The sequence below is a fragment of the Polypterus senegalus genome, chromosome 1 (assembly GCF_016835505.1).
Source record: "Polypterus senegalus isolate Bchr_013 chromosome 1, ASM1683550v1, whole genome shotgun sequence".
In the NCBI taxonomy this organism is placed as follows: domain Eukaryota; kingdom Metazoa; phylum Chordata; class Cladistia; order Polypteriformes; family Polypteridae; genus Polypterus; species Polypterus senegalus.
The window spans coordinates 319,234,063-319,261,754 of NC_053154.1; the positions used below are offsets into that span (position 1 = coordinate 319,234,063).

Genomic DNA, 27,692 nt, shown 5'->3' on the forward strand with positions numbered 1-27,692 from the left:
CTTCACCATCTGTTACCAATGTGACAACAACTTCCATGAGTCTTTGCTGGGGTGCACCAGTAGGAGGAAACATCTCCTACAGCATCAATTTCTCAAAAAATGGACAACCTTTTTACCAAAAATACGTGCAATAATGTGTCAGGCCTCAGCTCTGCAACTGGCTATTTATTCTATGTCTTTTTCAATCTCTGGGGATAATAAAACAACTGGTTAATCGGTTAACATCACCGCATTTACATATGAGTAAATAGCATGTAAAAAAAAATTGTGGCAAGAATCTACTTCTTCAGAAAGCACTTCTGTATATCTGAACAGAGTAATATGTCAATATACTGTAGCAGCTTTATATGCAATGCAGTAATCATCTTTAGTGTTGCTTTTAGTTGACTCATTTGCCTGCAATATTTTTCAGTTAAAGTAGTTTGAGGAGATTTTTGACTATGATAAGTCAAAATAAAATGGAGGTCACCAATGTACTAGTGAGGTGTATGGTTATGTTAGTTCAGAGTTGTTTAAACTGATTAGTTTGTGGAGGGTGAAGGTGGTACTTGGTAGGGTGATGGAGTTTATGGAGTTTAGGACAGATTGGATTTATAATTTGAATGAAAGAACAAAGTTGTGTAAAGAGTTGTGTAAAGAGAGTAAAAATTGTGAAATTGTATCTTATTATATGCCTTTTACATTAAAACTTTTTTTTCATTATTATGTTCCTGTATCATTAATAACCTACAACTAAGAAGTTGCCCAAGTGGTCTTTTAGTTAAAAATGATACTGCTACAGACTAATATTTGAACATTTCCTTGAATAAAGGTTTAGGATAAAACAAATTGCTTTTCCCTTTGAATTCCAGTTAATGTTGCTTACAAGAAGAATACATTGTTAAAATTTAAACCGTAGCATTTCTTTCTAAGGGGCACGATGGCATGTTTGTAGCAATTCTGCCTCTCAGTAAGGAGACCAGAGTTTATTTCCTGGAACGACTCTACGTGGAATTTGCTTCTTCTCCCCGTGGATTGGTGATGATAAATTAGCTCTAGTACAGTATGTTAGAGTGCTCACCCTCCAATAAAATGGTGCCCTGTCTACTGAAATGTACCTCGCAATCTCCCAGTGCTTGTTGCGATAGGCTCCAGCCCCCTGCATCCATGCTCAGGATTAAGCAATCCTAGGAAATGGTATCATACATACCTTTCCTTGTTTAGCAATTTGTGTTTCATCTTACTGCAAATATTGCTGTTTACTTATTCACATGACAGCTAAATCTAGAAATATCATCGCAGTATTAAGCCTTGGGTATTAAGATAAAATTTCACTTTTGAAAATGTTTTGGGAAATTCATCAGTATTTCTTGTTGAATGCATAAGCTTTTAAAATTATAATTACATTTCTCATTTGAACTTACAGAGCCTGGCGCTGTCACTTCTCCTTCGGTTAGCAATGTGACAACAACTTCCATTCGTCTTTGCTGGGTTGCACCAGTGGGAGGAAATGTCTCCTACAGTGTCAATTTCTCATCAAACGGACAAAACACACAACTAATTACCAATAACACGTGCATTAATGTGACGGGGCTCAACTCTGCAACCTCCTATTCATTCATTGTGATTGCAGTCGCTGGAAATAACATGACATTGGGGGATTCGGTTACCATCACAGCATTTACAAGTGAGTAAATATCATGTAGAAGTAACATTTTTTGCAAAAATCAGCTCCTTCAGAAAGAGGTTCTATATAATATAACTGAGTAATATGTCAATATACTGTCAATGGTTTATGTACTATGGAATAATCTTCTTTAGAGTTGCTTTTTGTTGACTCATTTGCCTGTAATATTTTGCAGCTAACGGATTTTGATGTGACATTTTAAACTTATGGGACTTTGTTTGATCAAAACTGAAAAGGAACGACCACTGTATTAGGGAGATGTATGATTAGGTTTGTTTAGAGTTTTTTAACCTGATTAGTTTTTGGACAGTGAAGGTGGTAGTTGTTAGAGTAAAGACAGTAAAATTATTTCTACATTAAAAACTTGATTTAATGCTTGGAATATCAAAAATAAAACATGGGAGTTGAAGCTGTGTGCTGTTGATCATAGTTATCATACCATAGCTGCAACAGAAACTTTGCTTAAGTAAGAGATTGAGATGTCTATAGAGTACCACTAACCTGATAACACTGACAACATGTGGTCATTTATAGTAAGGGTCGTTCTTTCATGAATGTGGCTAGAAAGACGCAGTCCTCGTTGGGTTGTTTTAATGTAGTTGTACTTAGTGATGTGCAAAATTCTTCTTCTTTTTTTTTTATTAATTTTATTGCAATCCATACATAGCAATCAAGTTTTTACAAAAAAAAGAATTATGTTAAAACAGATCAATCCCCACCCCTGAGAGAGAGCAAGCCAAACTGCCTAAAATTTAAGGCTTGTAAACATACCTAAATTAATAAATTCTCTGTGCTTTATAAACTTATTTTAAAATATTACTGATTAGATCCTGCCATGTTTTGAAAAAAGTCTGTACGGATCCTCTAACTGAGTATTTGATTTTTCTAATTTCAAATAATATAACACATCAGTTTCCCACTGACTTAAAGAGGAGAGTTTGGGTTCTTCCAGTTTATCAGAATGAAGTCTGCGTTGCCAAGAGTGTAGTGGATGCAATCCCAATTTGTTTGTCTTTCTCCACTTTAAGCCCCTCTGGAAGAACCCCAAACACAGCTGTTAATGGGTTAGGAGGGATTGTGAGTCCAAGGCTGTCTGAGAGGTAATTAAAAATTTTTGTCCAGAATAATGTTAATTTGGTGCAGGCCCAGAACATGTGACCCAGTGAGGCTGGGACTTGGTTGCAGCGTTCGCAGGTTGGATCATGCCCTGGAAACATTTTGAGAGTTTTAGTCGAGACAGATGTGCTCGATATATAATTTTGAGTTGTATAATTGTATGCTTTGCGCATATGGAGCTCGAGTGAATTCTCTGCATTGCTACTTTCCACTCCTTTTCTGATATATTAATTGAGAGATCTTTTTCCCAGTGTCCTCTTGGATCTTTGAAAGGAAGGGATTGTAAAATGATTTTATATATTGTAGAGATGGAGTCTAATTCCTTGAGATTGAGCAATATTTTTCCAGCGTGGATGAGGGTGCAAGATGAGGAAAATCTGGAAGGTTCTGTTTAACAAAGTTCCTGATTTGAAGATAGTGAAAGAAATGTGTAGCTGGAATGTTAAATTTGGAATGTAATTGTTCATAGGATGCAAAGACGTTGTCTATATAAAGATCTCTAAGCAAGTTAATTCCAAATTTTTCCAGATATTAAAAACTGCATATGTTTGTGAAGGTTGAAAGAGGTGGTTCTCTTGCAGGGTGCCACAGATAGAAGCTTCTCCGTCTTAAAATGCTTTCTACATTGGTTCCAGATTCTAAGTGAGTGGAGCACAATTGGGTTATTAGTGTATTGCCGATAGCGTGTGTTTATTGGAGCACAGAGCAAGGAATACAAAAAGTACTGCAGGATTTTACTTCTATTGCGGTCCATGCCTGTGTATGTTCTTCTATTTGTGTCCAGGTTCTTATAGCCTGTATATTTGCCGACCATTAATAAAACTGGAAGTTAGGTAGAGCCATGCCGCCTTCTGCCTTTTGTCTTTGTAGGGTCGCTCTTTTGATACGTGGATGTTTTGAATTCCAAAATTTATTAATGTATATTGGGATGTTTTGAAATATAAAAGGAGCTTAGGAAGAATATTCATCTTGACATTGTTAATTCTTCCAGCTAGTGTGAGATGAAGGGTTGACCATCTATCCAAGTCTTGTTTAATTTTTCCATGCAGACGACGAAATTTTGTTGATAAAGAGCTTTATGTTTACTTGTGATGTTTACCCTAGGTATTTAAACTGTTCTGCAATGATAAAAGGTAGGGTGTCTAATCTAATATTATATGCTTGAGAATTCACTGGAAAGAGTACACTTTTATTCAGATTAATTCTGAGACCAGAGAGCTTTTGAAATTCTGTGAGTGCTGCTAAGACTGCAGGCACAGAATTTTCTGGGTCCGATATATACAGTACCATATCATCTGCATATAATGAGATTTTCTGTTCCAGTCCTTCTCTGCTAATCCCCTTTATCTGATCAGTATTTCGACAATGTATTGCCAGTGGTTCAATGGCAATGCAAACAACAGCGGTGACAAGGGGCATCCTTGTCTTGTGCCACGTTCTAGTTTAAAGTAGTCTGAGCAAATGTTATTGATGCAAACTGAAGCTTCTGGGTTAGTATACAGTAATTTAATCCATGCACAAATGTTGGGCCAAACCCAAACTTCTCCAATATAGTAAAAGGTATTTCCATTCAATCATGTCGAATGCTTTTTCTGCATCCAATGATAATAATATTTCGGGGGTGTTTGATTTAGTTGGTGAGTATATTACATTAAACAGGAAGAACTTGAAGATAAGTGTCGGCCCCTAATACATCCAGTTTGGTCTTGTGATATTACGAGGGAGCACTTTCTCCATCCTTCTAGCTATGATTTTAGAGAGTATTTTAACGTTGTTATTCAGAAGTGAAATTGGTCTGTATGATGCACATTGTAATAAGTCCTTATTTTGTTTTGGAAAGACAGTGATTAGTGCTTGGTGAAAGGTTTGTGGAAGAAATTGGTTATCTCTGGCTTCTGTAAATGTTGCTAATAGGAGGGGAGCTAGCTGAGCGGAGAATTTCTTGTAAAACTCTGCAGGGTAGCCGTCAGGGCCTGCTGCTTTTCCACCTTGGAGTGACTTTATAGCATCTAGTAATTCTGATAATGCCAGAGGTTTATCAAGTTCCTCCACACTAAAAGCGTCAATTTGTGGTATCTGTAATGTATCCAGAAATGCATTAGATTGTATATTGTCTTCTTTAAACTCAGTAGTATATAGGGATTTATAGTAGTCTCTGAAAGTGTGCATTATATTTTTGTGTTCAATGATTTTATCTCCGTTAGTGTTAGTGATTACCGAGATTGCGATGCGTACATCTTGCTTGTGAATTTGTTGTGCTAAAAGCTTATTAGCTTTCTGTCCATGTTCATAGTAATGATGTCTGGATTTGTAAATTAGATGTTCAGTTTCTTTAGTTGTCAAGAGGTTTAATTCTGAATGTAGAGCCTGCCTCCTCTTATGTAGAGTCTCGCTTGGTAGTCTGGCATGTTCTTCATCTATTTTAGTAATTTCGCTTTTTATCTCTGCTACTTTCTTGCGGATTTATTTCTGTGGGAAAGATATGAGATAATCTGTCCTCTTAAGAAGGCCTTAAGAGTTTCCCAGAGTATTCCTGCAGAGATCTCGGGGGATGTATTTGTCTCTAGAAAGAATTTGATTTGTTTGGATATAAATTCAGTACAATTCTCGTCAGCTAATAGAAGCGGTTGAGCGCCATCTCTGGGGTGAGTGTATGGGGCTTAGTAATTTCAGCTCCAAGATCATAGGAGCATTGTCCGAAATAACAATAGCATCGTATTTACAAGATTTAATCTTAGGCAAGAAGTTATCTATACTAATAAAAGGCAACGCCCTCACTCACTCACTCACTCACTCACTGACTCATCACTAATTCTCCAACTTCCCGTGTAGGTAGAAGGCTGAAATTTGGCAGGCTCATTCCTTACAGCTTACTTACAAAAGTTGGGCAGGTTTCATTTCGAAATTCTACACGTAACGCTCATAACGGTCCACAACGTCCGCCATGTTGAACTTTCTTATTTATGGCCCCATCTTCACGAAATTTGGTAGGTGGCTACCCTGCGCTAACCGAAACCGATGTACGTACTTATTTCGATGGTATGACGCCAATGTCGGCCGCCATATTGAACTTTCCAACATCACTAATTTTCCAACTTCCCGTGTAGGTAGAAGGCTGAAATTTGGCAGGCTCATACCTTACAGCTTACTTACAAAAGGTAAGCAGGTTTCATTTCGAAATTCTACGCGTAACGGTCATAACGGTCAACAACGTCCGCCATGTTGAACTTTCTTATTCATGGCCCCATCTTCACGAAATTTGGTAGGCGGCTTCCCTGCGCTAACCGAAAACAATGTACGTACTTATTTTGGTGGTATGACGCCACTGTCAGCCGCCATATTGAAATTTCCAACGTCACTAATTCTCAAACTCCTCGTGTAGATAGATAGATAGATAGATAGATAGATAGATAGATACTATCTATCTACACGAGGACTTTGAGAATTAGTGAAGGTAGAAGGCAGAAATTTGGTACTTATTTCGGTGGTATGATGCCACTGTCGGCCGCCATATTGAAGTTTTCAACGGTCTTATGGGCCCATTTTCAAGAAATTTGGTACGCGGGTTCCCTAACTGAATCCTACTTACGTACATATATAAGTCCATAGCCTGCAGCTCGGTCACCGTGTGAGGCAGCGTTGGGTCCCCATCCCAACGCCTCCCGTTGTTGGCTGCCTGCCTATATAAGGCCTTCGGCTCCAGTCTCTACATTCCCTTCCTGGCCGCCCACGGATTCACGTCTCCCTGCTGATAACTACAGCCGTTTATTTAATCCACGGCTTCTCCGCTGTTTTATTGTTCGTTTATTACGATTATAGTTATTGTGTAGGTATTTTAGACTTACTTTACATTGTTCAGGTACCCATTTCCTTTATCATTCCAACCGTACCCGCATTAACATGTCTATCGAGGTGATCACCATCGATCAAAGAACTGTCACTTACCGAGTGGTTTCCATTCCCAGAGATGGCACCTACCTTTTCCATTCTCTTTGTTACATATTGCACGGCCATATCAGGCTCACTCTTGATATCCGGAGGAACATTGTGTCTTATGTATTGAATGACTGGGACAGGTTCAAGGTGTGGACTGATGACGGTACAGGAGATAATTAGACTACACAGGAGCACTAGAAGAGTGAAATGCTTAAGCCCTTCACCTATGGTTCTGCATATGAGTTGATGGCTGCTGCTGAATTGTTCGGTTGTCGCTTTCTAGTGTACCGAAATGGCCAAATATTTTACACCTTTTGACAACTGCCAATGCCTCTTAAACATCTTAGATTCACAGGTGATGATTTCAGTAGTGGACACTTTGATGTTTATGAATGTTTAAACTCTCAAAAGCTAGATGTGAAGTTATCGATGAAACAGGTTGTATACTTACAACGCTTGACAGATGCCGAATTTCTCTTCAACACAAGTCCTGCAAATACTGTCGTAATTGAAACAAACAATGAAACTCAAACCGATTATGACAGCAGCAATCCATGCTGTGAGATTTGAAACAAGATTACCGTTTACATGGCCAACTGTACGTTGCATGCTTAAGAGTAAGCTCAGTGCACAGCTTGGTCATATTACAACCGGAGGGCCGAACTCACAATGTGGGATACAAAGAGATCCTTAACAAATAATTATTGGTATATTTTCCCCTAAGTTTAAAAAGGTTTAATTTTCTTCTTAATAAAAATTTTAAGGCAGTACTTCACCGCTGCGAAGCGCGGATATTCTGCTAGTTATCTATAAAGAAGTAATCAATCCTTGAGTAGCAATGATGTACTGGTGAGTAGAAAGAATATGTTCTTGAATTTGGGTTTAAAAACCTCCAGGGATCTGATAACTTGTGATCAGTTATAAACTTTGTAATTATCTTTGCGGTGTTAGTTGCCGTTCCCCCTGTGGAGGAAGTCCTATCTAAAAGTGGATTTAAAACACAATTAAAGTCCCCAGCCATTATAACTTTATGAGTGTTCAGATTGGGAATGGATGCAAATAAATTTTGTATAAATTCCTTATCATCAACATTAGGTGCATAAACATTTATCAAAATCACTTTACAGTTAGATAAGTCTCCCATGACCATTACATATCTCCCTTCAGGATCCAATACTACATCTGTTGCTACAAATGGAACAGTTCTATGTATGAGAATTCCCACACCTCTACTTTTCTTTGTAAAACTAGAATGGAACATTTGGCCAGTCCAGTCTTTTTGCAGCCGGAACTGATCCTTGCTTAGTAAGTGGGTTTCCTGTAAAAATACTATTTTAGCATTTAGACCTGTTAGGTGAGAAAGTACTTTCTTTCTCTTTAATTCATGATTCAGGCCTTTAACATTCCAGCTTACGAAGTTAACTTTCCCATCATGGAGACACTGATTCTGAGTTTTTGATGTCATTTTATAGTCTTAACTGAAAGTGAAATAGTTTAGGTCTTAATTTCCTATTTTCCCAAGAGTTGTTGCCATGCAGCTTGTTATTACGTTGATAGTTATATTTATAAAGATTGAGATGATAGATTAGGTATAGATCAAGCCTGCTCTCTTTCTCTTCCCCCCTTAACCCCCACCCTCCCTTTTTGCCTCCCCAAGTGAGGCTAAAACCCACTTCACGCAGTCCCAGTCCTCTGACATACCCAGAGACAGAGCACGTCCAAAGCACAAAATTCTTCTTTTAAGTGATTTGATTCATTTCATTCAGTCCAGCAAAATAATTTGAATCTTTGAATGACTGATTTGTTCACTTCAAATTAAAACAACAATCAAGAATAGTATAATAACAGTATAACACCTTTTATCAGCAAACAATATAAATAATATAAAAGACAAGCAACAAAATAAATATTTCACCCATAATAATAATCAAATAAGCAAACATTTTTATAACCTTTCGATGTTGAAAAATCACATGTGAGTGCTTAAATCTCTTATGACTAAATAAAATTGATTTCAGTTTAGGTTTAAGCTAGGCTATAACCTATTCTTGTATAGTTAAAATGGTATATGTTTAAATGTATGTTAACAAAGTAGTTTTGTTCATATTATAATTGTATGTTTATAAATGTAGCTCCATAAAAATACTAGCAATTTTCAGTAGATGTCCCTCTAATATGTTCTGAAATCATTCAGTGAATTGAGATTCAATGTACTGCATGACAAGTGTCAGTGGTTCGTTCCTCTATTCAGTTCATAAACAGACTCCTTTGGTCAAGTCAAGTCAAATCAAGTCAGTTATATTCATGAAAGCACATTTAAAAACAACAGATGTGAAGCCACAGTGTTGCACAAATTGGCAATAAAATAACTAAACTAAAATAGTTACCCTAATGGTCTTTCACTTATGAATTATACTGAAACAGACTAACATTTCATATTTTTCTTGAATGGTTTAGGATAAAACAAATTGTTTTTCCCTTTGAATACCAGTCAATGTTGCTTGGAAGAACAATACAGTGTTTCAATTAAACCAGCAACATTTCTATCTGAAGCGTGCGGTGGCATATTGGTACCACTACTGCCTTACAGTGAGGAGACCAGGGTTAATGTCCGGGTCCTCTCTGCATGTAACTTGTATGTTCTTGACTTGTCTGTGAGGGTTTTCTCCTCTTTCTGCATGTATTGCTACCTTCTTATTCACATGATAGCTAAATTGGAAAATATCTCTACTGTTTTAAGCTTTAGATAATAAGCTATGACTGTTCACTAAACTTAGAATCTCACTTTTAAAAATGTTTTAGTAAATTCAGCTATGTTTCTTGTTGAATGCATCAACTTTTAAAATAACAAATACATCTCTCATTTGCACTTACAGAGCCTGGCCCAGTCACTTCTCCTTATGCTAGCAATGTGACAATGACTTCCATGAATCTCTGCTGGGGTGCACCAGTAGGATTAAACGTCTCCTATGGCTTAAATTTCTCAAGAAATGGACAAAGCACACAACTTGTTACTAGTAACACGTGCATTAATGTGACGGGGCTCAACTCTTCCATCTCCTATTCATTCTTTGTGTTTGCAGTCGCTGGAGATAACATGACAATTGGTGATTCAGTTACCATCACAGCATTTACAAGTGAGTAAATATCACGCAGAAATGACATTTTTTACAAGAATCAGCTCCTGAAGAAAGAGATTGTATATAATAGAACTGAGTAATATGTTGATATACTGTAAATGGTTTATGTACTATGGAGTAATCTTCTTTAGAGTTGCTATTAGTTGACTCATTTGCCTGTAATATTTTTTATCTGAAGGAATTTAAGGGGACATTTTAAACATATGTAACAGATAGGACTGTGATGGGTTAAAATAGGAATGGGGGATCACCAATGTATTTGGGTGGTTTAAGATAAGGTTAGTTGACATTTGTTTTACCTGATTCATTTGTGGACTTTGAAGGGTGGTAGTTGGTGGGGTGAGGCAGTTTAGTGAGTTGAGGACAGGCCGGATTTATAAGTTCGTGTGTAGGAATAAACAGTTGTGTAAAAACAGTAAAATAATTTCTATATTTAAAATTACTTCCTTTAATGTGTGGAATATCATAAAGAAAGCATGGAAGTTGGCGCTCTTTGCATCTGAGTGCAGTTATCATATCATAGTTAAAACAGAAACTTTGCTTAAGTATTAGAGATTGAGATGTGCATAGAGTACCACTACATTGATAGCACTGCATGTTGCAATCACTTCTGGTAATGGTTGTTCCTATTTGGCTGTGGTTAGAAAGACACAGTCCTGGTTTTGTTGTTTTAATGTATTTGTACTACTTTATCCAACAGATGTAACTAGGGAGCATGTATAATATTGAATACATTTTAGCAAAACTATCTTAAGTTGGGTGGTTTGCCCAATAGGTGTAACATGCAGTGTAAATGCAGATGCTGTGCTGGGTATTGTTAATCATCCAGTACAGTCAATCAATCAATCAATCAACATTTATTTATATAGCACATATTCATACAAAAAAATGTAGCTCAAAGTGCTTTGCTTAGATTGTTATTTGGCTTTCAATGATCATAGCTGTAGAAATTGTGTCTTTTTATGTGTCCTTTTCATGGAAAGCTTTTTTTCCATTCTTATGTTCTACTGTCATTAATAACCATCCATCCATCCATTTTCCAACCCGCTGAATCCGAACACCGGGTCATGGTGGTCTATTGGAGCCAATCCCAGCCAACACAGGGCGCAAGGCAGGAACCAGTCCCGGGCAGGGTGCCATAACACGGCTGGTCACACACACACACACACACACACCAAGCACACACCAGGGCCAATTTAGAATCACCAATCCACCTAACCTGCATGACTTTGGACTGTGGGAGGAAACCGGAGCACCCGGATGAAACCCACTTTAGACACGGGGAGAACATGCAAACTCCACGCAGGTAGGACCCGGGAAGCGAACTAACTGCGAGGCAGCAGCGCTACCACTGCGCCACCATGCCATCCGTCATTAATAACCTTCAACTAAAAAAGTTACCCAAATGGTCTTTCAGTTAATAATTGTTCTGCTACAAACTAACACTTGAACTTTTCCGTGAATAAAGGTTTAGGATAAAACAGATTTCTCATTGAATCCTCTTTGAATTCCAGCTAATGTTGCTTGCAAGAGGAAACAATTGCTTCTATTTAAACAGTTATGTTTCTTTCTGAGGGGCATGGTGGCATGTTGGTAGCACTTCTTCTGCCTCACATTATGGAGACCAGAGTTTATATCCTTGGACCACTCTATGTAGAATTTCCTTGTTCTCCATTATCTGTGTGGATTTCCTCCGGGTGCTCAGTTTTCTTCCTACGGTCCACAGACATGCAGGTTGGGTGGATTGGTGATAATAAAATAGCTCTATTATGTTAGTGTGCTCACCCTCCAATTAAATGTTCCTGGAATGTTCCTGAGTAGCTCCCTGTGCTTGCTGCGATAGGCTCCAGTAATCTGGCATCCATTGTCAAGATTAAGCGGGCCTAGGAAATGGCATTGTACATATCTTTCCTTATTTAGCAATTTGTCTTTCACCTTTATGCAAGTATTGCTATTTTCTTTTTCACATCATAGCTAAATCTGGAAACATCATCTACAATTTAAAGCCTTGGATAATAAGCCATGCCTGTTCACTAAAGTAAAAGTTTCACTTTTTATATATATATTTATATATATAAATATAATATAAACTATATTCATCTAGGCTTCTACATGAGCCTTCCATTGGTTTCTAATCCATGGAAGCTAAATAGTCCCTCATCCTTCCAACAGCCTCAGGAGTCTATCTGCGGCTATTATTCCTAGTTGGCTTTGACTGTTCCAGTTTCCGTTTATAGCTGGGAACAAGCATAATCATGGCATAGTCAAGAGATGCAAATGACAAAATGCCTGTTTATTGTTGGTGTGAAAGTGATCAAATTGCGGGCCGTCATGTGTGGGTCAGTTGATTAGTATGTGGTATCTGGGCAAATCATCTTTCACGTTACTATGGTTAAATCCCCCATAATGAAAATTACACTACTGGAGAATTTATTTTCCAAATGATGAATTTTATCAGCTAGCAATTGTTCTACCAAATGAGCGTTTGCATGATGAGTAACGTAAATACCAACCAATATAACAAAATGAAATTCCTTGGGTAGATGGAATGGTGTCTAAATAATGGCAAGAGCTTCTAAATCAGCAGAGGAAAAAGAAAGAATTTTGAACTCATCTTTGCACCACAGGTTTATAAGCATGCACATGCCACCACCTTGTGATTTGCCTCAAAGTCAACTGTTACGGTCTGCTCTGAATAACTGATATCCTGCCATTTGAACAACATTGTCTGGGAGATCCGAAGTAAGCCACAGTTCAGTAAAACAGAAAGCACAAACACACACAAAATCTTTGTTAGTCCTAATCAGTAACAACAGCTCATCTATTTTGTTGACAAGCGAGCAAACATTTGAAAGGCAGATCCTGAAGGGAGATATGTGATGGTTATGGGTAATTTATTTAATTGTAATGTGATTTTGATAAATGTCTTGCACCCAATGTGGATTATAAGAGATTTCATCCAAAACATAATTGCATCCATTCCTAACTTGAACACTCAGAAAATTATAATGGCCGGAGACTTTAATTGTGTTTTAAATCCAGACCAGGATAGGACTTCAGCTATAGCGCTGACAACATCTAACACTGCAAAAATAATTACACAGCTTTAATAGATCACAACTTATCAGATCTATGAAGATTTCTAAATCCGTACTTTAAAGCATATTCCTTCTTCTCATTAGTACATTATTATTACACAAGAATTGATTATTTCTTTATAGATAACAATTTCTTCCTCTCGATCAAATCTTGCAAATACGACACTATTCTTATCTCTAACCATGCCCCTCTGATCCTGGAGCTCACATCACTATGCTCGACATACTCATCTCACAACTGGCATTTTAAAACCTGTAATAAGCTCACAAGAACTGTACAGAATTTATTTTTGTGGAGACAAATGCATCCTCTGAGGTTTCTGCTGGAATACTCTGGGAAACTCTGAAGACTCTTTTAAGATCACAGATTATCTCCTATCTTTCTTACAAAAATAAATCAGAAACCAAGAAGGCATCAGAGTTAATTAGTGAAATTACCAGAAGAACATGCCAGGTCTCCAAATGAGGCACTTGTTAGGAAAAGACAGGCTTTGCAATCAGAACTCAGCCTCTTGACAACAAAAGAAAAAGAACAACTCATTTTAAAATGAGAACATTATTACTACAAACACAGAGAGAAGGCTAGCAATATCTTAGCACAAGAAATCCATAAGCAAAAAGTTCACAATGCAATATCAGTAATCACCAACACACACAGAGATAGAATCATTGGCCATGAAAAAATAATGCGCACATTTAAAGACTACTATAAATCCTTGTATTCTACTCAGTTTAAGAACACGAAACACAATCTAATGTGCCTTTTGATACATGACGGATACCATAGCTATAAACTCAAGTGCAAAGGAATTGGATAAACCCCTGATGTTATCAGAATTACTAGACACTTAATTCACTTCAGAGTGGAAAGCAGCAGGTCCTGATAGCTACCCTGCTGAATTTTATAAAAAAATTTCAGTGAAGTTAGCTACCCACTTATTAGCAACATTTGTAGATGCCAGAGGCAAAAATAATTCCACTTCAAAATTTTCGCAAAGCATTAATTACTAATCAGCATTAATTAATTTTCCTTAGAAAAATAAGGACTTATTACAATGTGCATCATACAGTCTAATCTTACTTCTGAATAATGATGTTAAGATACTCACCAAAGCCCTAGCTAGAAACATTGAGAAAGTGCTAAATTCAGTAATATCACATCACCAAACCAGATTTATTAAAGGTAGATATTTGGCTTCTAATCTTTGATGCCTATTTAATGTAATATATTCAACCACGAAGTCTAACACTCCGGGGATAATACTATATTTGGATGCAGAAAAGGCATTTGATATGGTTGAATGTTATTACCTGTTCACCATTTTGCATAAATTTGGGTTTGGCTCGAACATATGTGTATGGATCAAACTACTGTATACCAGTCCAGAAGCTTAAGTTTGTATTAACAACATTATTTCAGACTACTTTAAAGTAGAACAAGGTACTAGACAAGAATGCCCCTTGTTATCACTGCTATTTGCAATCACCATTGAACTTATGGCTGTTTACTTTTGAAATGCATCAGTGATAAAGGGGATTTTCAGAGAAGCACTTGAACAGAAAATATCTCTAAATGCAGATGATATGGTATCGTATATATCAGACCCACAAAATTCTGTGCCTACAGCCCTATCAGCACTATCAGAATTTCAAAGGATACCTGGACTTAAAATTAATTTAAATTTAAATTTAAATTTAAATGTAGGAAGCACTTTAAGTTAGAGAATATTTAATCTGTGGCACCTCTACATGATAACCAGCTTTTTCCACCCTCTCAAACTCTCACAGTTTTTAATATTTGGAAAATGTACAGTATGGGATTAAAACATTCAGTGGTTTTTATATAAGTAATGTCTTTGCATCCTATGAACAATTATACTTTTAATCTTTTAATCTCTCATCCACACAATTTAAAACTCTCCCCTAAACGGACACTTTGCTAAACAAAATCTGCCCAGTTTTCCTCACCTCCCACCTGCTTCCATTCCAGAATAGATATTGATCAGTCTTGGGGACTATGACAGCATTTCTATAAAGTCCCTTCCTTTTAAAGATCCCAGAACACAGTGGAAAAGGATCTTTTACTTAACATTTCAGAAACGGAGTGGAAGGCAGCCATGCAAAGAATTCACTTGAGCTCCATAAACTTCAAAACATTCAATTATTCAAGTTAAAATCTTCCATCTCGCTTGAAATTGTCTAAGATGTTTCCAGGGCAAGATCCAACCTGTGAATGTTGCAATCAAGCCCAAGCTTCACTGGACCACGTGTTTTGTGTCTGTCCAAATTAACATCATTCTGGGTGAAAATTTTGAAATGCCTATCAGACAGCCTTGGTGTCACAATCCCTCCGAGTCCATTAACAGCTGTGTTTTGTGGACTCCCAGATGGGCTTAAACTGAAGAAGGACAAACACACTGTAATCGCCTTTACTACACTATTGGCACGTTGACTTGTCTCACTCAACTGGAAGAATCCCAATCCACCTCTTTTAAGTCAGTGGGTAGCTGATTTTATGTACTATTTGGAATTGGAAATTTCTTACTCGGAGAATCTGTCCAAAACTTTTTAAAAACCAGACCGGATGTAATCAATAACATTTTAGAATAAGCATTTAGAGTGGGGGAAAGACTCCTTTCTCTCTTTACTATTGTTAACAGTATTGCTCTGGTTGTTGGCTTTCCTCTGTTTCTCATGGGTAGGGGTTGATTTGATTTAAGTTTTATTAAGTTTGACTTTCTTGTATGCTTTTAATAAATTCAATAAAATGAAAAAAAAAATTCATACAAAAAAAAAAGAAAAAGAAAGGCAGATTGGTGGGAATGAAGCACAAAATCCTCTCCGTCTCCAGAGCACCAGCACACAAGGCCACTTTCCTCATGTACCACTAATAGAAGATGGGGAAAACATTCTGTGGTAATTCTCCCTCATCACAAACAAACATGGGAAATAAATCCAATGGAACTAAGTCCTATATGTTCAATAGATATTCATGAGTAAAAATAATTCTTAAAGTCAACAAAAAACAGCGCAACTAAAAACCATGTCAACCTGATTCACTAAACTAAAAATTTCACTTTTGGACATTTTTTTACAAATTCATCTATATTTCTTGATGAATGAATGCACTTTTAAAATAATAACTACATTTCTCATTTGAACTTACAGAGCCTGGCCCAGTCACTTCACCATCTGTTACCAATGTGACAACAACTTCCATGAGTCTTTGCTGGGGTGCACCGGTAGGAGGAAACATCTCCTACAGCATCAATTTCTCAAAAAATGGACAACCTTTTTACCAAAAATACGTGCAATAATGTGTCAGGCCTCAGCTCTGCAACTGGCTATTTATTCTATGTCTTTTTCTATCTCTGGGGATAATAAAACTACTGGTTAATCGGTTAACATCACCGCATTTACATATGAGTAAATAGCATGTAAAAAAAAATTGTGGCAAGAATCTACTTCTTCAGAAAGCACTTCTGTATATCTGAAAAGAGTAATATGTCAATATACTGCAGCAGCTTTATATACAATGCAGTAATCATCTTTAGTGTTGCTTTTAGTTGACTCATTTGCCTGCAATATTTTTCAGTTAAAGTAGTTTGAGGAGATTTTTGACTATGATAAGTCAAAATAAAAATGGAGGTCACCAATGTACTAGTGAGGTGTATGGTTATGTTAGTTCAGAGTTGTTTAAACTGATTAGTTTGTGGATGGTGAAGGTGGTACTTGGTAGGGTGATGGAGTTTATGGAGTTTAGGACAGATTGGATTTATAATTTGAATGAAAGAACAAAGTTGTGTAAAGAGTTGTGTAAAGAGAGTAAAAATTGTGAAATTGTGTCTTATTATATGCCTTTTACATTAAAACTTTTTTTTTCATTATGTTCCTGTTTCATTAATAACCTACAACAAAGAAGTTACCCAAGTGGTCTTTTAGTTAAAAATGATACTGCTACAGACTAATATTTGAACATTTCCTTGAATAAAGGTTTAGGATAAAACAAATTGCTTTTCCCTTTGAATTCCAGTTAATGTTGCTTACAAGAAGAATACATTGTTAAAATTTAAACAGTAGCATTTCTTTCTAAGGGGCACGATGGCATGTTTGTAGCAATTCTGCCTCTCAGTAAGGAGACCAGAGTTTATTTCCTGGAACGACTCTATGTGGAATTTCCTTCTTCTCCCCGTGGATTGGTGATGATAAATTAGCTCTAGTACAGTATGTTAGAGTGCTCACCCTCCAATAAAATGGTGCCCTGTCTACTGAAATGTACCTCACAATCTCCCAGTGCTTGTTGCGATAGGCTCCAGCCCCCTGCATCCATGCTCAGGATTAAGCAATCCTAGGAAATGGTATCATACATACCTTTCCTTGTTTAGCAATTTGTGTTTCATCTTAGTGCAAATATTGCTGTTTACTTATTCACATGACAGGTAAATCTAGAAATATCATCGCAGTATTAAGCCTTGGATATTAAGATAAAATTTCACTTTTGAAAATGTTTTGGGAAATTCATCAATATTTCTTGTTGAATGCATAAGCTTTTAAAATTATAATTACATTTCTCATTTGAACTTACAGAGCCTGGCGCTGTCACTTCTCCTTCGGCAAGCAATGTGACAACAACTTCCATTCGTCCTTGCTGGGTTGCACCAGTGGGAGGAAATGTCTCCTACAGTGTCAATTTCTCATCAAACGGACAAAGCACACAACTAATTACCAATAACACGTGCATTAATGTGACGGGGCTCAACTCTGCAACCTCCTATTCATTTATTGTGATTGCAGTCGCTGGAAATAACATGACATTGGGGGATTCGGTTACCATCACAGCATTTACAAGTGAGTAAATATCACGCAGAAATGACATTTTTTACAAGAATCAGCTCCTGAAGAAAGAGATTGTATATAATAGAATTGAGTAATATGTTGATATACTGTAAATGGTTTATGTACTATGGAGTAATCTTCTTTAGAGTTGCTATTAGTTGACTCATTTGCCTGTAATATTTTTTATCTGAAGGAATTTAAGGGGACATTTTTAAACATATGTAACAGATAGGACTGTGATGGGTTAAAATAGGAATGGGGGATCACCAATGTATTTGGGTGGTATAAGATAAGGTTAGTTGACATTTGTTTTACCTGATTCATTTGTGGACTTTGAAGGGTGGTAGTTGGTGGGGCAAGGCAGTTTAGTGAGTTGAGGACAGACGGATTTATAAGTTTGTGTGTAGGAATAAACAGTTGTGTAAAAACAGTAAAATAATTTCTATATTTAAAATTACTTCCTTTAATGTGTGAAATATCATAAAGAAAGCATGGAAGTTGGCGCTCTTTGCATCTGAGTGCAGTTATCATATCATAGTTAAAACAGAAACTTTGCTTAAGTATTAGAGATTGAGATGTGCATAGAGTACCACTACCTTGATAGCACTGCATGTTGCAATCACTTCTGGTAATGGTTGTTCCTATTTGGCTGTTAGAAAGACACAGTCCTGGTTTTGTTGTTTTAATGTATTTGTACTACTTTATCCAACAGATGTAACTAGGGAGCATGTATAATATTGAATACATTTTAGCAAAACTATCTTAAGTTGTGAAGTTTGCCCAATAGGTGTAACATGCAGTGTAAATGCAGATGCTGTGCTGGGTATTGTTAATCATCCAGTACAGTCAATCAATCAATCAATCAACATTTATTTATATAGCACATATTCATACAAAAAAATGTAGCTCAAAGTGCTTTACAAAATGAATAGAAAAATAGAAGACACAATAAAAAATAAACATAAGTCAACATTAATTAACATAGAATAAGAGTAAGGTCCGATGGCCAGGGTGGACAGAAAAAACAAAAAAAAACTCCAAAGGCTGGAGAAAAAAATAAAATCTGTAGGGTTCCAGACCAAGAGACCGCCCAGTCCCCTCTGGGCAATCTACCTAACATAAGTCAAACAGTCCTCTTTGTATTTAGGGTTTTCATGGAAGGACTTGATGATGATGGTCACGTAGATTTCTGGCTTTCAGTCCATCAATGTTGGTGCATCATGATGCTTTGAGTAGGTGGTGGTGGCGCAGGCCGCCATCACAAAGAAACCGGAAAAAGAAACAGAAGAGAGTGTAGGGGTCAGTATGGATTTTGGAGCCACTGTGAATAGTTATTATGAAGAATTGAACATACAGAGTATCAGTATTAAGTTAAAGTGAAGTTATAAAAAGGCCATGTTAAAGTAATGTGTTTTCAGCAGTGTTTTAAAGTGCTCTACTGTATTTGCCTGGCGAATTCCTATTGGCAGGCTATTCCGATTTTAGGTGCATAACAGCAGAAGGCCGCCTCACCACTTCTTTTAAGTTTAGCTTTTGGAATTATAAGGAGACACTCATTTGAAGATCTAAGGTTACGATTTGGAATATAACGTGTCAGGCATTCTGATATATAAGATGGAGCGAGATTATTTAAGGCTTTATAAACCATAAGCAGTATTTTAAAGTCAATCCTGAATGACACAGGCAACCAGTGTAGTGACATCAAAACTGGAGAAATGTGTTCGGATTTTCTTTTCCCAGTTAGGATTCTAGCAGCTGCATTCTGCACTCGTTGCAAATGATTGATGTCTTTTTTGGGTAGTCCTGAGAGGAGTGCGTTACAGTAATCTAGTCGACTGAAAACAAAAGCGTGAATTAATTTCTCCGCATCTTTCAATGATATAAGAGGTCTAACTTTAGCTATGTTTCTTAAGTGAAAAAATGCTGTCCTAGTGGTCTATATGCGATTTAAAATTCAGATTACAGTCAACGGTTACCCCTAAATTTTTTACTTCCGTCTTAATTTTTAATCCTAGTGCATCAAGTTTATTTTTGATAACCTCACTGAATCCATTATTGCCAATTACTAAAATTTCAGTTTTCTCTTTATTTAGTTTGAGAAAATTACTATTCATCCATTCAGAAATACCAGTAAGACATTGTGTTAGTGTATCGAAAGAGTCGGAGTCATCAGGTGCTATAGATAAGTACAGCTGTGTGTCATCAGCATAGCTGTGGTAACTCACGTTGTAACCGGAGATAATCTGACCTAACGGAAGCATGTAGATTGAGAATAACAGCGGACCCAGGATAGAGCCTTGTGGAACACCATATAGAATATCATGTGTCTTTGAGATTTGATTACCAAAACTCACAAAGAATTTTCTCCCTGCCAGGTAGGATTCAAACCAATTTAAGACACTGCCAGAGAGGCCCACCCATTGACTAAGGCGAATACGGGCAATAATGTGTCAGGCCTCAGCTCTGCAACTGGCTATTTATTCTATGTTTTTTTCTGTCTCTGGGGGTAATAAAACTACTGGTTAATCGGTTAACATCACCGCATTTACATATGAGTAAATAGCATGTAAAAAAACATTGTGGCAAGAATCTACTTCTTCAGAAAGCACTTCTGTATATCTGAACAGAGTAATATGTCAATATACTGTAGCAGCTTTATATACAATGCAGTAATCATCTTTAATGTTGCTATTACTTGACTCATTTGCCTGCAATATTTTTCAGTTAAAGTAGTTTGAGGAGATTTTTGACTATGATAAGTCAAAATAAAAATGGAGGTCACCAATGTACTAGTGAGGTGTATGGTTATGTTAGTTCAGAGTTGTTTAAACTGATTAGTTTGTGGATGGTGAAGGTGGTACTTGGTAGGGTGATGGAGTTTATGGAGTTTAGGACAGATTGGATTTATAATTTGAATGAAAGAACAAAGTTGTGTAAAGAGTTGTGTAAAGAGAGTAAAAATTGTGAAATTGTGTCTTATTATATGCCTTTTACATTAAAACTTTTTTTTTCATTATGTTCCTGTATCATTAATAATCAACAACTAAGAAGTTACCCAAGTGGTCTTTTAGTTAAAAATGATACTGCTACAGACTAATATTTGAACATTTCCTTGAATAATGGTTTAGGATAAAACAAATTGCTTTTCCCTTTGAATTACAGTTAATGTTGCTTACAAGAAGAATACATTGTTAAAATTTAAACAGTAGCATTTCTTTCTAAGGGGCGCGATGGCATGTTTGTAGCAATTCTGCCTCTCAGTAAGGAGACCAGAGTTTATTTCCTGGAACGACTCTATGTGGAATTTCCTTCTTCTCCCCGTGGATTGGTGATGATAAATTAGCTCTAGTACAGTATGTTAGAGTGCTCACGCTCCAATAAAATGGTGCTCTGTCTACTGAAATGTACCTCACAATCTCCCAGTGCTTGTTGCGATAGGCTCCAGCCCCCTGCATCCATGCTCAGGATTAAGCAATCCTAGGAAATGGTATCATACATACCTTTCCTTGTTTAGCAATTTGTGTTTCATCTTACTGCAAATATTGCTGTTTACTTATTCACATGACAGCTAAATCTAGAAATATCATCGCAGTATTAAGCCTTGGGTATTAAGATAAAATTTCACTTTTGAAAATGTTTTGGGAAATTCATCAGTATTTCTTGTTGAATGCATAAGCTTTTAAAATTATAATTACATTTCTCATTTGAAATTACAGAGCCTGGCGCTGTCACTTCTCCTTCGGCTAGCAATGTGACAACAACTTCCATTCGTCTTTGCTGGGTTGCACCAGTGGGAGGAAATGTCTCCTACAGTGTCAATTTCTCATCAAACGGACAAAGCACACAACTAATTACCAATAACACGTGCATTAATGTGACGGGGCTCAACTCTGCAACCTCCTATTCATTCATTGTGATTGCAGTCGCTGGAAATAACATGACATTGGGGGATTCGGTTACCATCACAGCATTTACAAGTGAGTAAATATCATGTAGAAGTAACATTTTTTGCAAAAATCAGCTCCTTCAGAAAGAGGTTCTATATAATATAACTGAGTAATATGTCAATATACTGTCAATGGTTTATGTACTATGGAATAATCTTCTTTAGAGTTGCTTTTTGTGGACTCATTTGCCTGTAATATTTTGCAGCTAAAGGATTTTGATGTGACATTTTAAACTTATGGGACTTTGTTTGATCAAAACTGAAAAGGAACGACCACTGTATTAGGGAGATGTATAATTAGGTTTGTTTAGAGTTTTTTAACCTGATTAGTTTTTGGACAGTGAAGGTGGTAGTTGTTAAGGTGAAAGATTTCAAAGAGAGTTTGGGACAGGTCAGATTTATAAGTTCACATGAATGAACAAACAGCAGAGTAAAGATAGTAAAATTATTTTTACATTAAAAACTTGATTTAATGCTTGGGATATCAAAAATAAAACATGGGAGTTGAAGCTGTGTGCAGTTGATCATAGTTATCATACCATAGCTGGAACAGAAACTTTGCTTAAGTAAGAGATTGAGATGTCTATAGAGTACCACTAACCTGATAACACTGACAACATGTGGTCATTTATAGTAAGGGTCGTTCTTTCATGAATGTGGCTAGAAAGACGCAGTCCTCGTTGGGTTGTTTTAATGTAGTTGTACTTAGTGATGTGCAAAATTCTTCTTTTAAGTGATTTGATTCATTTCATTCAGTCCAGCAAAATAATTTGAATCTTTGAATGACTGATTTGTTCACTTCAAGTTAAAACAACAATCAAGAATAGTATAATAACAGTATAACACCTTTTATCACCAAACAATATAAACAATATAAAAAACAAGCAACAAAATAAATATTTCACCCATAATAATAATCAAATAAGCAAATATTTTTAGAACCTTTCGATGTTGAAAGAATCACATGTGAGTGCTTAAATCTCTTATGACTAAATAAAATTGATTTCAGTTTAGGTTTAAGCTAGGCTATAACCTATTCTTGTATAGTTAAAATGGTATATGTTTAAATGTATGTTAACAAAGTAGTTTTGTTCATATTATAATTGTATGTTTATAAATGTAGCTCCATAAAAATACTAGCAATTTTCAGTAGATGTCCCTCTAATATGTTCTGAAATCAGTCAGTGAATTGAGATTCAATGTACTGCATGACAAGTGCCAGTGGTTCGTTCCTCTATTCAGTTCATAAACAGACTCCTTTGGTCAAGTCAAGTCAGATCAAGTCAGTTTTATTCATAAAAGCACATTTAAAAATAACAGATGTTAAGCCACAGTGTTGCACAAACTGGCAATAAAATAACTAAACTAAAATAGTTACCCTAATGGTCTTTCACTTATGAATTATACTGAAACAGACTAACATTTCATATTTTTCTTGAATGGTTTAGGATAAAACAAATTGGTTTTTCCCTTTGAATACCAGTGAATGTTGCTTGGAAGAACAATACAGTGTTTCAATTAAACCAGCAACATTTCTATCTGAAGGGTGCGGTGGCATATTGGTACCACTACTGCCTTACAGTGAGGAGACCAGGGTTAATGTCCGGGTCCTCTCTGCATGTAACTTGTATGTTCTTGACTTGTCTGTGTGGGGTTTCTCCTCTTTCTGCAAGTATTGCTACCTTCTTATTCACATGATAGCTAAATTGGAAAATATCTCTACTGTTTTAAGCTTTAGATAATAAGCTATGACTGTTCACTAAACTTAGAATCTCAATTTTTTAAAAATGTTTTAGTAAATTCAGCTATATTTCTTGTTGAATGCATCAACTTTTAAAATAACAAATACATCTCATTTGCATTTACAGAGCCTGGCCCAGTCACTTCTCCTTATGCTAGCAATGTGACAATGACTTCCATGAATCTCTGCTGGGGTGCACCAGTAGGATTAAACGTCTCCTATGGCTTAAATTTCTCAAGAAATGGACAAAGCACACAACTTTTTACTAGTAACACGTACATTAATGTGACGGGGCTCAACTCTTCCATCTCCTATTCATTCTTTGTGTTTGCAGTCGCTGGAGATAACATGACAGTGGGTGATTCAGTTACCATCACAGCATTTACAAGTGAGTAAATATCATGCAGAAATGACATTTTTTACAAGAATCAGCTCCTGAAGAAAGAGATTGTATATAATAGAACTGAGTAATATGTTGATATACTGTCAATGGTTTATGTACTATGGAATAATCTTCTTTAGAGTTGCTATTAGTTGACTCATTTGCCTGTTATATTTTGCAGCTAAAGGATTTTGATGAGACATTTTAAACTTATGTAACAGGTGGGACTTTGATCAAAACTGAAAAGGAACGACCACTGTATTAGGGAGATGTATGATTAGGTTTCTTTAGAGTTTTTTAACCTGATTAGTTTTTGGACAGTGAAGGTGGTAGTTGTTAGGGTGAAAGATTTAAGAGAGTTTGGGACAGGCCAGATTTATAAGTTCACATGAATGAACAAACAGCAGAGTAAAGATAGTAAAATTATTTCTACATTAAAAACTTGATTTAATGCTTGGAATATCAAAAATAAAACATGGGAGTTGAAGCTGTTTGCAGTTGATCATAGTTATCATACCATAGCTGGAACAGAAACTTTGCTTAAGTAAGAGATTGAGATGTCTATAGAGTACCACTAACCTGATAACACTGACAACATGTGGTCATTTATAGTAAGGGTCGTTCTTTCATGAATGTGGCTAGAAAGACGCAGTCCTCGTTGGGTTGTTTTAATGTAGTTGTACTTAGTGATGTGCAAAATTCTTCTTCTTTTTTTTATTAATTTTATTACAATCCATACATAGCAATCAAGTTTATAAAAAAAAAAGAATTATGTTAAAAACAGATCTATCCCCACCCCTGAGAGAGAGAGCAAGCCAAACGGCCTAAAATTTAAGGCTTGTAAACATACCTAAATTAATAAATTCTCTGTGCTTTATAAACTTATTTTAAAATATTACTGATTAGATCCTGCCATGTTTTGAAAAAAGTCTGTACGGATCCTCTAACTGAGTATTTGATTTTTTCTAATTTCAAATAATATAACACATCAGTTTCCCACTGACTTAAAAGAGGAGAGTTTGGGTTCTTCCAGTTTATCAGAATAAGTCTGGTTGCCAAGAGTGTAGTGGATGCAATCCCAATTTGTTTGTCTTTCTCCACTTTAAGCCCCTCTGGAAGAACCCCAAACACAGCTGTTAATGGGTTAGGAGGGATTGTGAGTCCAAGGCTGTCTGAGAGGTAATTAAAAATTTTTGTCCAGAATAATGTTAATTTGGTGCAGGCCCAGAACATGTGACCCAGTGAGGCTGGGACTTGGTTGCAGCGTTCGCAGGTTGGATCATTCCCTGGAAACTTTTTTAAAAGTTTTAGACGAGACAGATGTGCTCGATATATAATTTTGAGTTGTATAATTGTATGCTTTGCGCATATGGAGCTCGAGTGAATTCTCTGCATTGCTACTTTCCACTCCTTTTCTGATATATTAATTGAGAGATCTTTTTCCCAGTGTCCTCTTGGATCTTTGAAAGGAAGGGATTGTAAAATGATTTTATATATTGTAGAGATGGAGTCTAATTACTTGAGATTGAGCAATATTTTTTCCAGCGTGGATGAGGGTGCAAGATGAGGAAAATCTGGAAGGTTCTGTTTAACAAAGTTCCTGATTTGAAGATAGTGAAAGAAATGTGTAGCTGGAATGTTAAATTTGGAATGTAATTGTTCATAGGATGCAAAGACGTTGTCTATATAAAGATCTCTAAGCAAGTTAATTCCAAATTTTTCCAGATATTAAAACTGCATATGTTTGTGAAGGTTGAAAGAGGTGGTTCTCTTGCAGGGTGCCACAGAAGAAGCTTCTCCGTCTTAAAATGCTTTCTACATTGGTTCCAGATTCTAAGTGAGTGGAGCACAATTGGGTTATTAGTGTATTGCCGATAGCGTGTGTTTATTGGAGCACAGAGCAAGGAATACAAAAAGTACTGCAGGATTTTACTTCTATTGCGGTCCATGCCTGTGTATGTTCTTCTATTTGTGTCCAGGTTCTTTATTGCCTGTATATTTGCCCAGTAATAAAACTGGAAGTTAGGTAGAGCCATGCCGCCTTCTGCCTTTTGTCTTTGTAGGGTCGCTCTTTTGATGCGTGGATGTTTTGAATTCCAAATAAATGAGGTTATTGTTGAATCTAATTGCTTAAAGAATGATTTATTAATGTATATTGGGATGTTTTGAAATAAAAAAGAAGCTTAGGAAGAATATTCATCTTAACAGTGTTAATTCTTCCAGCTAGTGTGAGATGAAGGGTTGACCATCTATGCAAGTCTTGTTTAATTTTTTCCATGCAGACGACGAAATTTTGTTGATATAGAGCTTTATGTTTACTTGTGATGTTTACCCCTAGGTATTTAAACTGTTCTGCAATGATAAAAGGTAGGGTGTCTAATCTAATATTATATGCTTGAGAATTCACTGGAAAGTACACTTTTATTCAGATTAATTCTGAGACCAGAGAGCTTTTGAAATTCTGTGAGTGCTGCTAAGACTGCAGGCACAGAATTTTCTGGGTCCGAAATATACAGTACCATATCATCTGCATATAATGAGATTTTCTGTTCCAGTCCTTCTCTGCTAATCCCCTTTATCTGATCAGTATTTCGACAATGTATTGCCAGTGGTTCAATGGCAATGCAAACAGCAGCGGTGACAAGGGCATCCTTGTCTTGTGCCACGCTCTAGTTTAAAGTAGTCTGAGCAAATGTTATTGATGCAAACTGAAGCTTCTGGGTTAGTATACAGTAATTTAATCCATGCACAAATGTTCGGGCCAAACCCAAACTTCTCCAATATAGTAAAAAGGTATTTCCATTCAATCATGTCGAATGCTTTTTCTGCATCCAATGATAATAATATTTCTGGGGTGTTTGATTTAGTTGGTGAGTATATTACATTAAACAGGCGTCGAAGATTTGAAGATAAGTGTCGGCCCCTAATAAATCCAGTTTGGTCTTGTGATATTACCGAGGGAGCACTTTCTCCATCCTTCTAGCTATGATTTTAGAGAGTATTTTAACGTCGTTATTCAGAAGTGAAATTGGTCTGTATGATGCACATTGTAATAAGTCCTTATTTTGTTTTGGAAAGACAGTGATAAGTGCTTGGCGAAAGGTTTGAGGAAGAAATTGAATTTAGTTTGGAAAAATTTTTACTTCTTTGCGCAAAAAAGGGGGGGCTTTTTAAATGGGTAGGGGGGGGTTTTTAAAAGCTCCAAATCTGGAGATGGTCCTAACAAAGTCTTTTTAAAATTTAATTTTATAAAATTAATTAAAAAAAGGGCCCCCCTACTCATATTTTAAACCCCAATTCCCGGGGGGGGGGGGAATTTTGGGCAGGTTTTTCCAAAAGGTTTTTAAAAAATTGGGCAGGTTTTTTAAAATTTCGCTTGGTTCAAGCTTTTTATTTCTGAGGAATGAGTTAAAACGGGGGGGGGTTTTTCTAAAAACCTTCCCCAAAAGAGTCAAAAACCGGGGGAAACCCCCCAAAAACCTAAAAAAAAACTGCTTATTTTGGGGAAAAACTGGGGAAAATATAAAATTTTTGAGTTCTGCATTAAAAAAAAGAAGTCCACAAAAAACCCCCCGGGGGGTTGCTTTGTTTTTTATCCCCCATAAAAGGGCTGCCCCAATCCAATAGAAAACCCCTTTTTAAAATTACTAAAGGGAGGTTTTTTTAGGAGAATTCAGGGTTTTTGGCACAACCAAAAACCCGGAAATTTTACCAAAAAAATTTAAATTAAATCCCAGGTATCAATGGAAGCACATTTTCCCTTCCCCCAAGGGGGGCCCCGGAACTACGCTAAAAAAAGGAACAGCCAAAATGCTTAAAAAAAAACAAATT

At 36.4% G+C, this 27,692-nt stretch overlaps 1 protein-coding gene across 1 annotated transcript in view; it reads left to right on the forward strand.

Moving 5' to 3' along the window:
- Positions 1–2,749: 2,749 nt before the first annotated feature.
- Positions 2,750–27,692, forward strand: part of LOC120516919 (receptor-type tyrosine-protein phosphatase eta-like) — a 63,333-nt gene continuing 38,390 nt past the window's right edge. Inside the window, exons 1-5 of the mRNA XM_039738972.1 lie at positions 2,750–2,766; positions 9,595–9,855; positions 17,544–17,804; positions 21,509–21,769; positions 23,607–23,867. Of these exons, the coding sequence (XP_039594906.1) occupies positions 9,636–9,855; positions 17,544–17,804; positions 21,509–21,769; positions 23,607–23,867 (1,003 nt within the window). The 5' untranslated portion in view covers positions 2,750–2,766; positions 9,595–9,635. The remainder of the gene's footprint in view (positions 2,767–9,594; positions 9,856–17,543; positions 17,805–21,508; positions 21,770–23,606; positions 23,868–27,692) is intronic.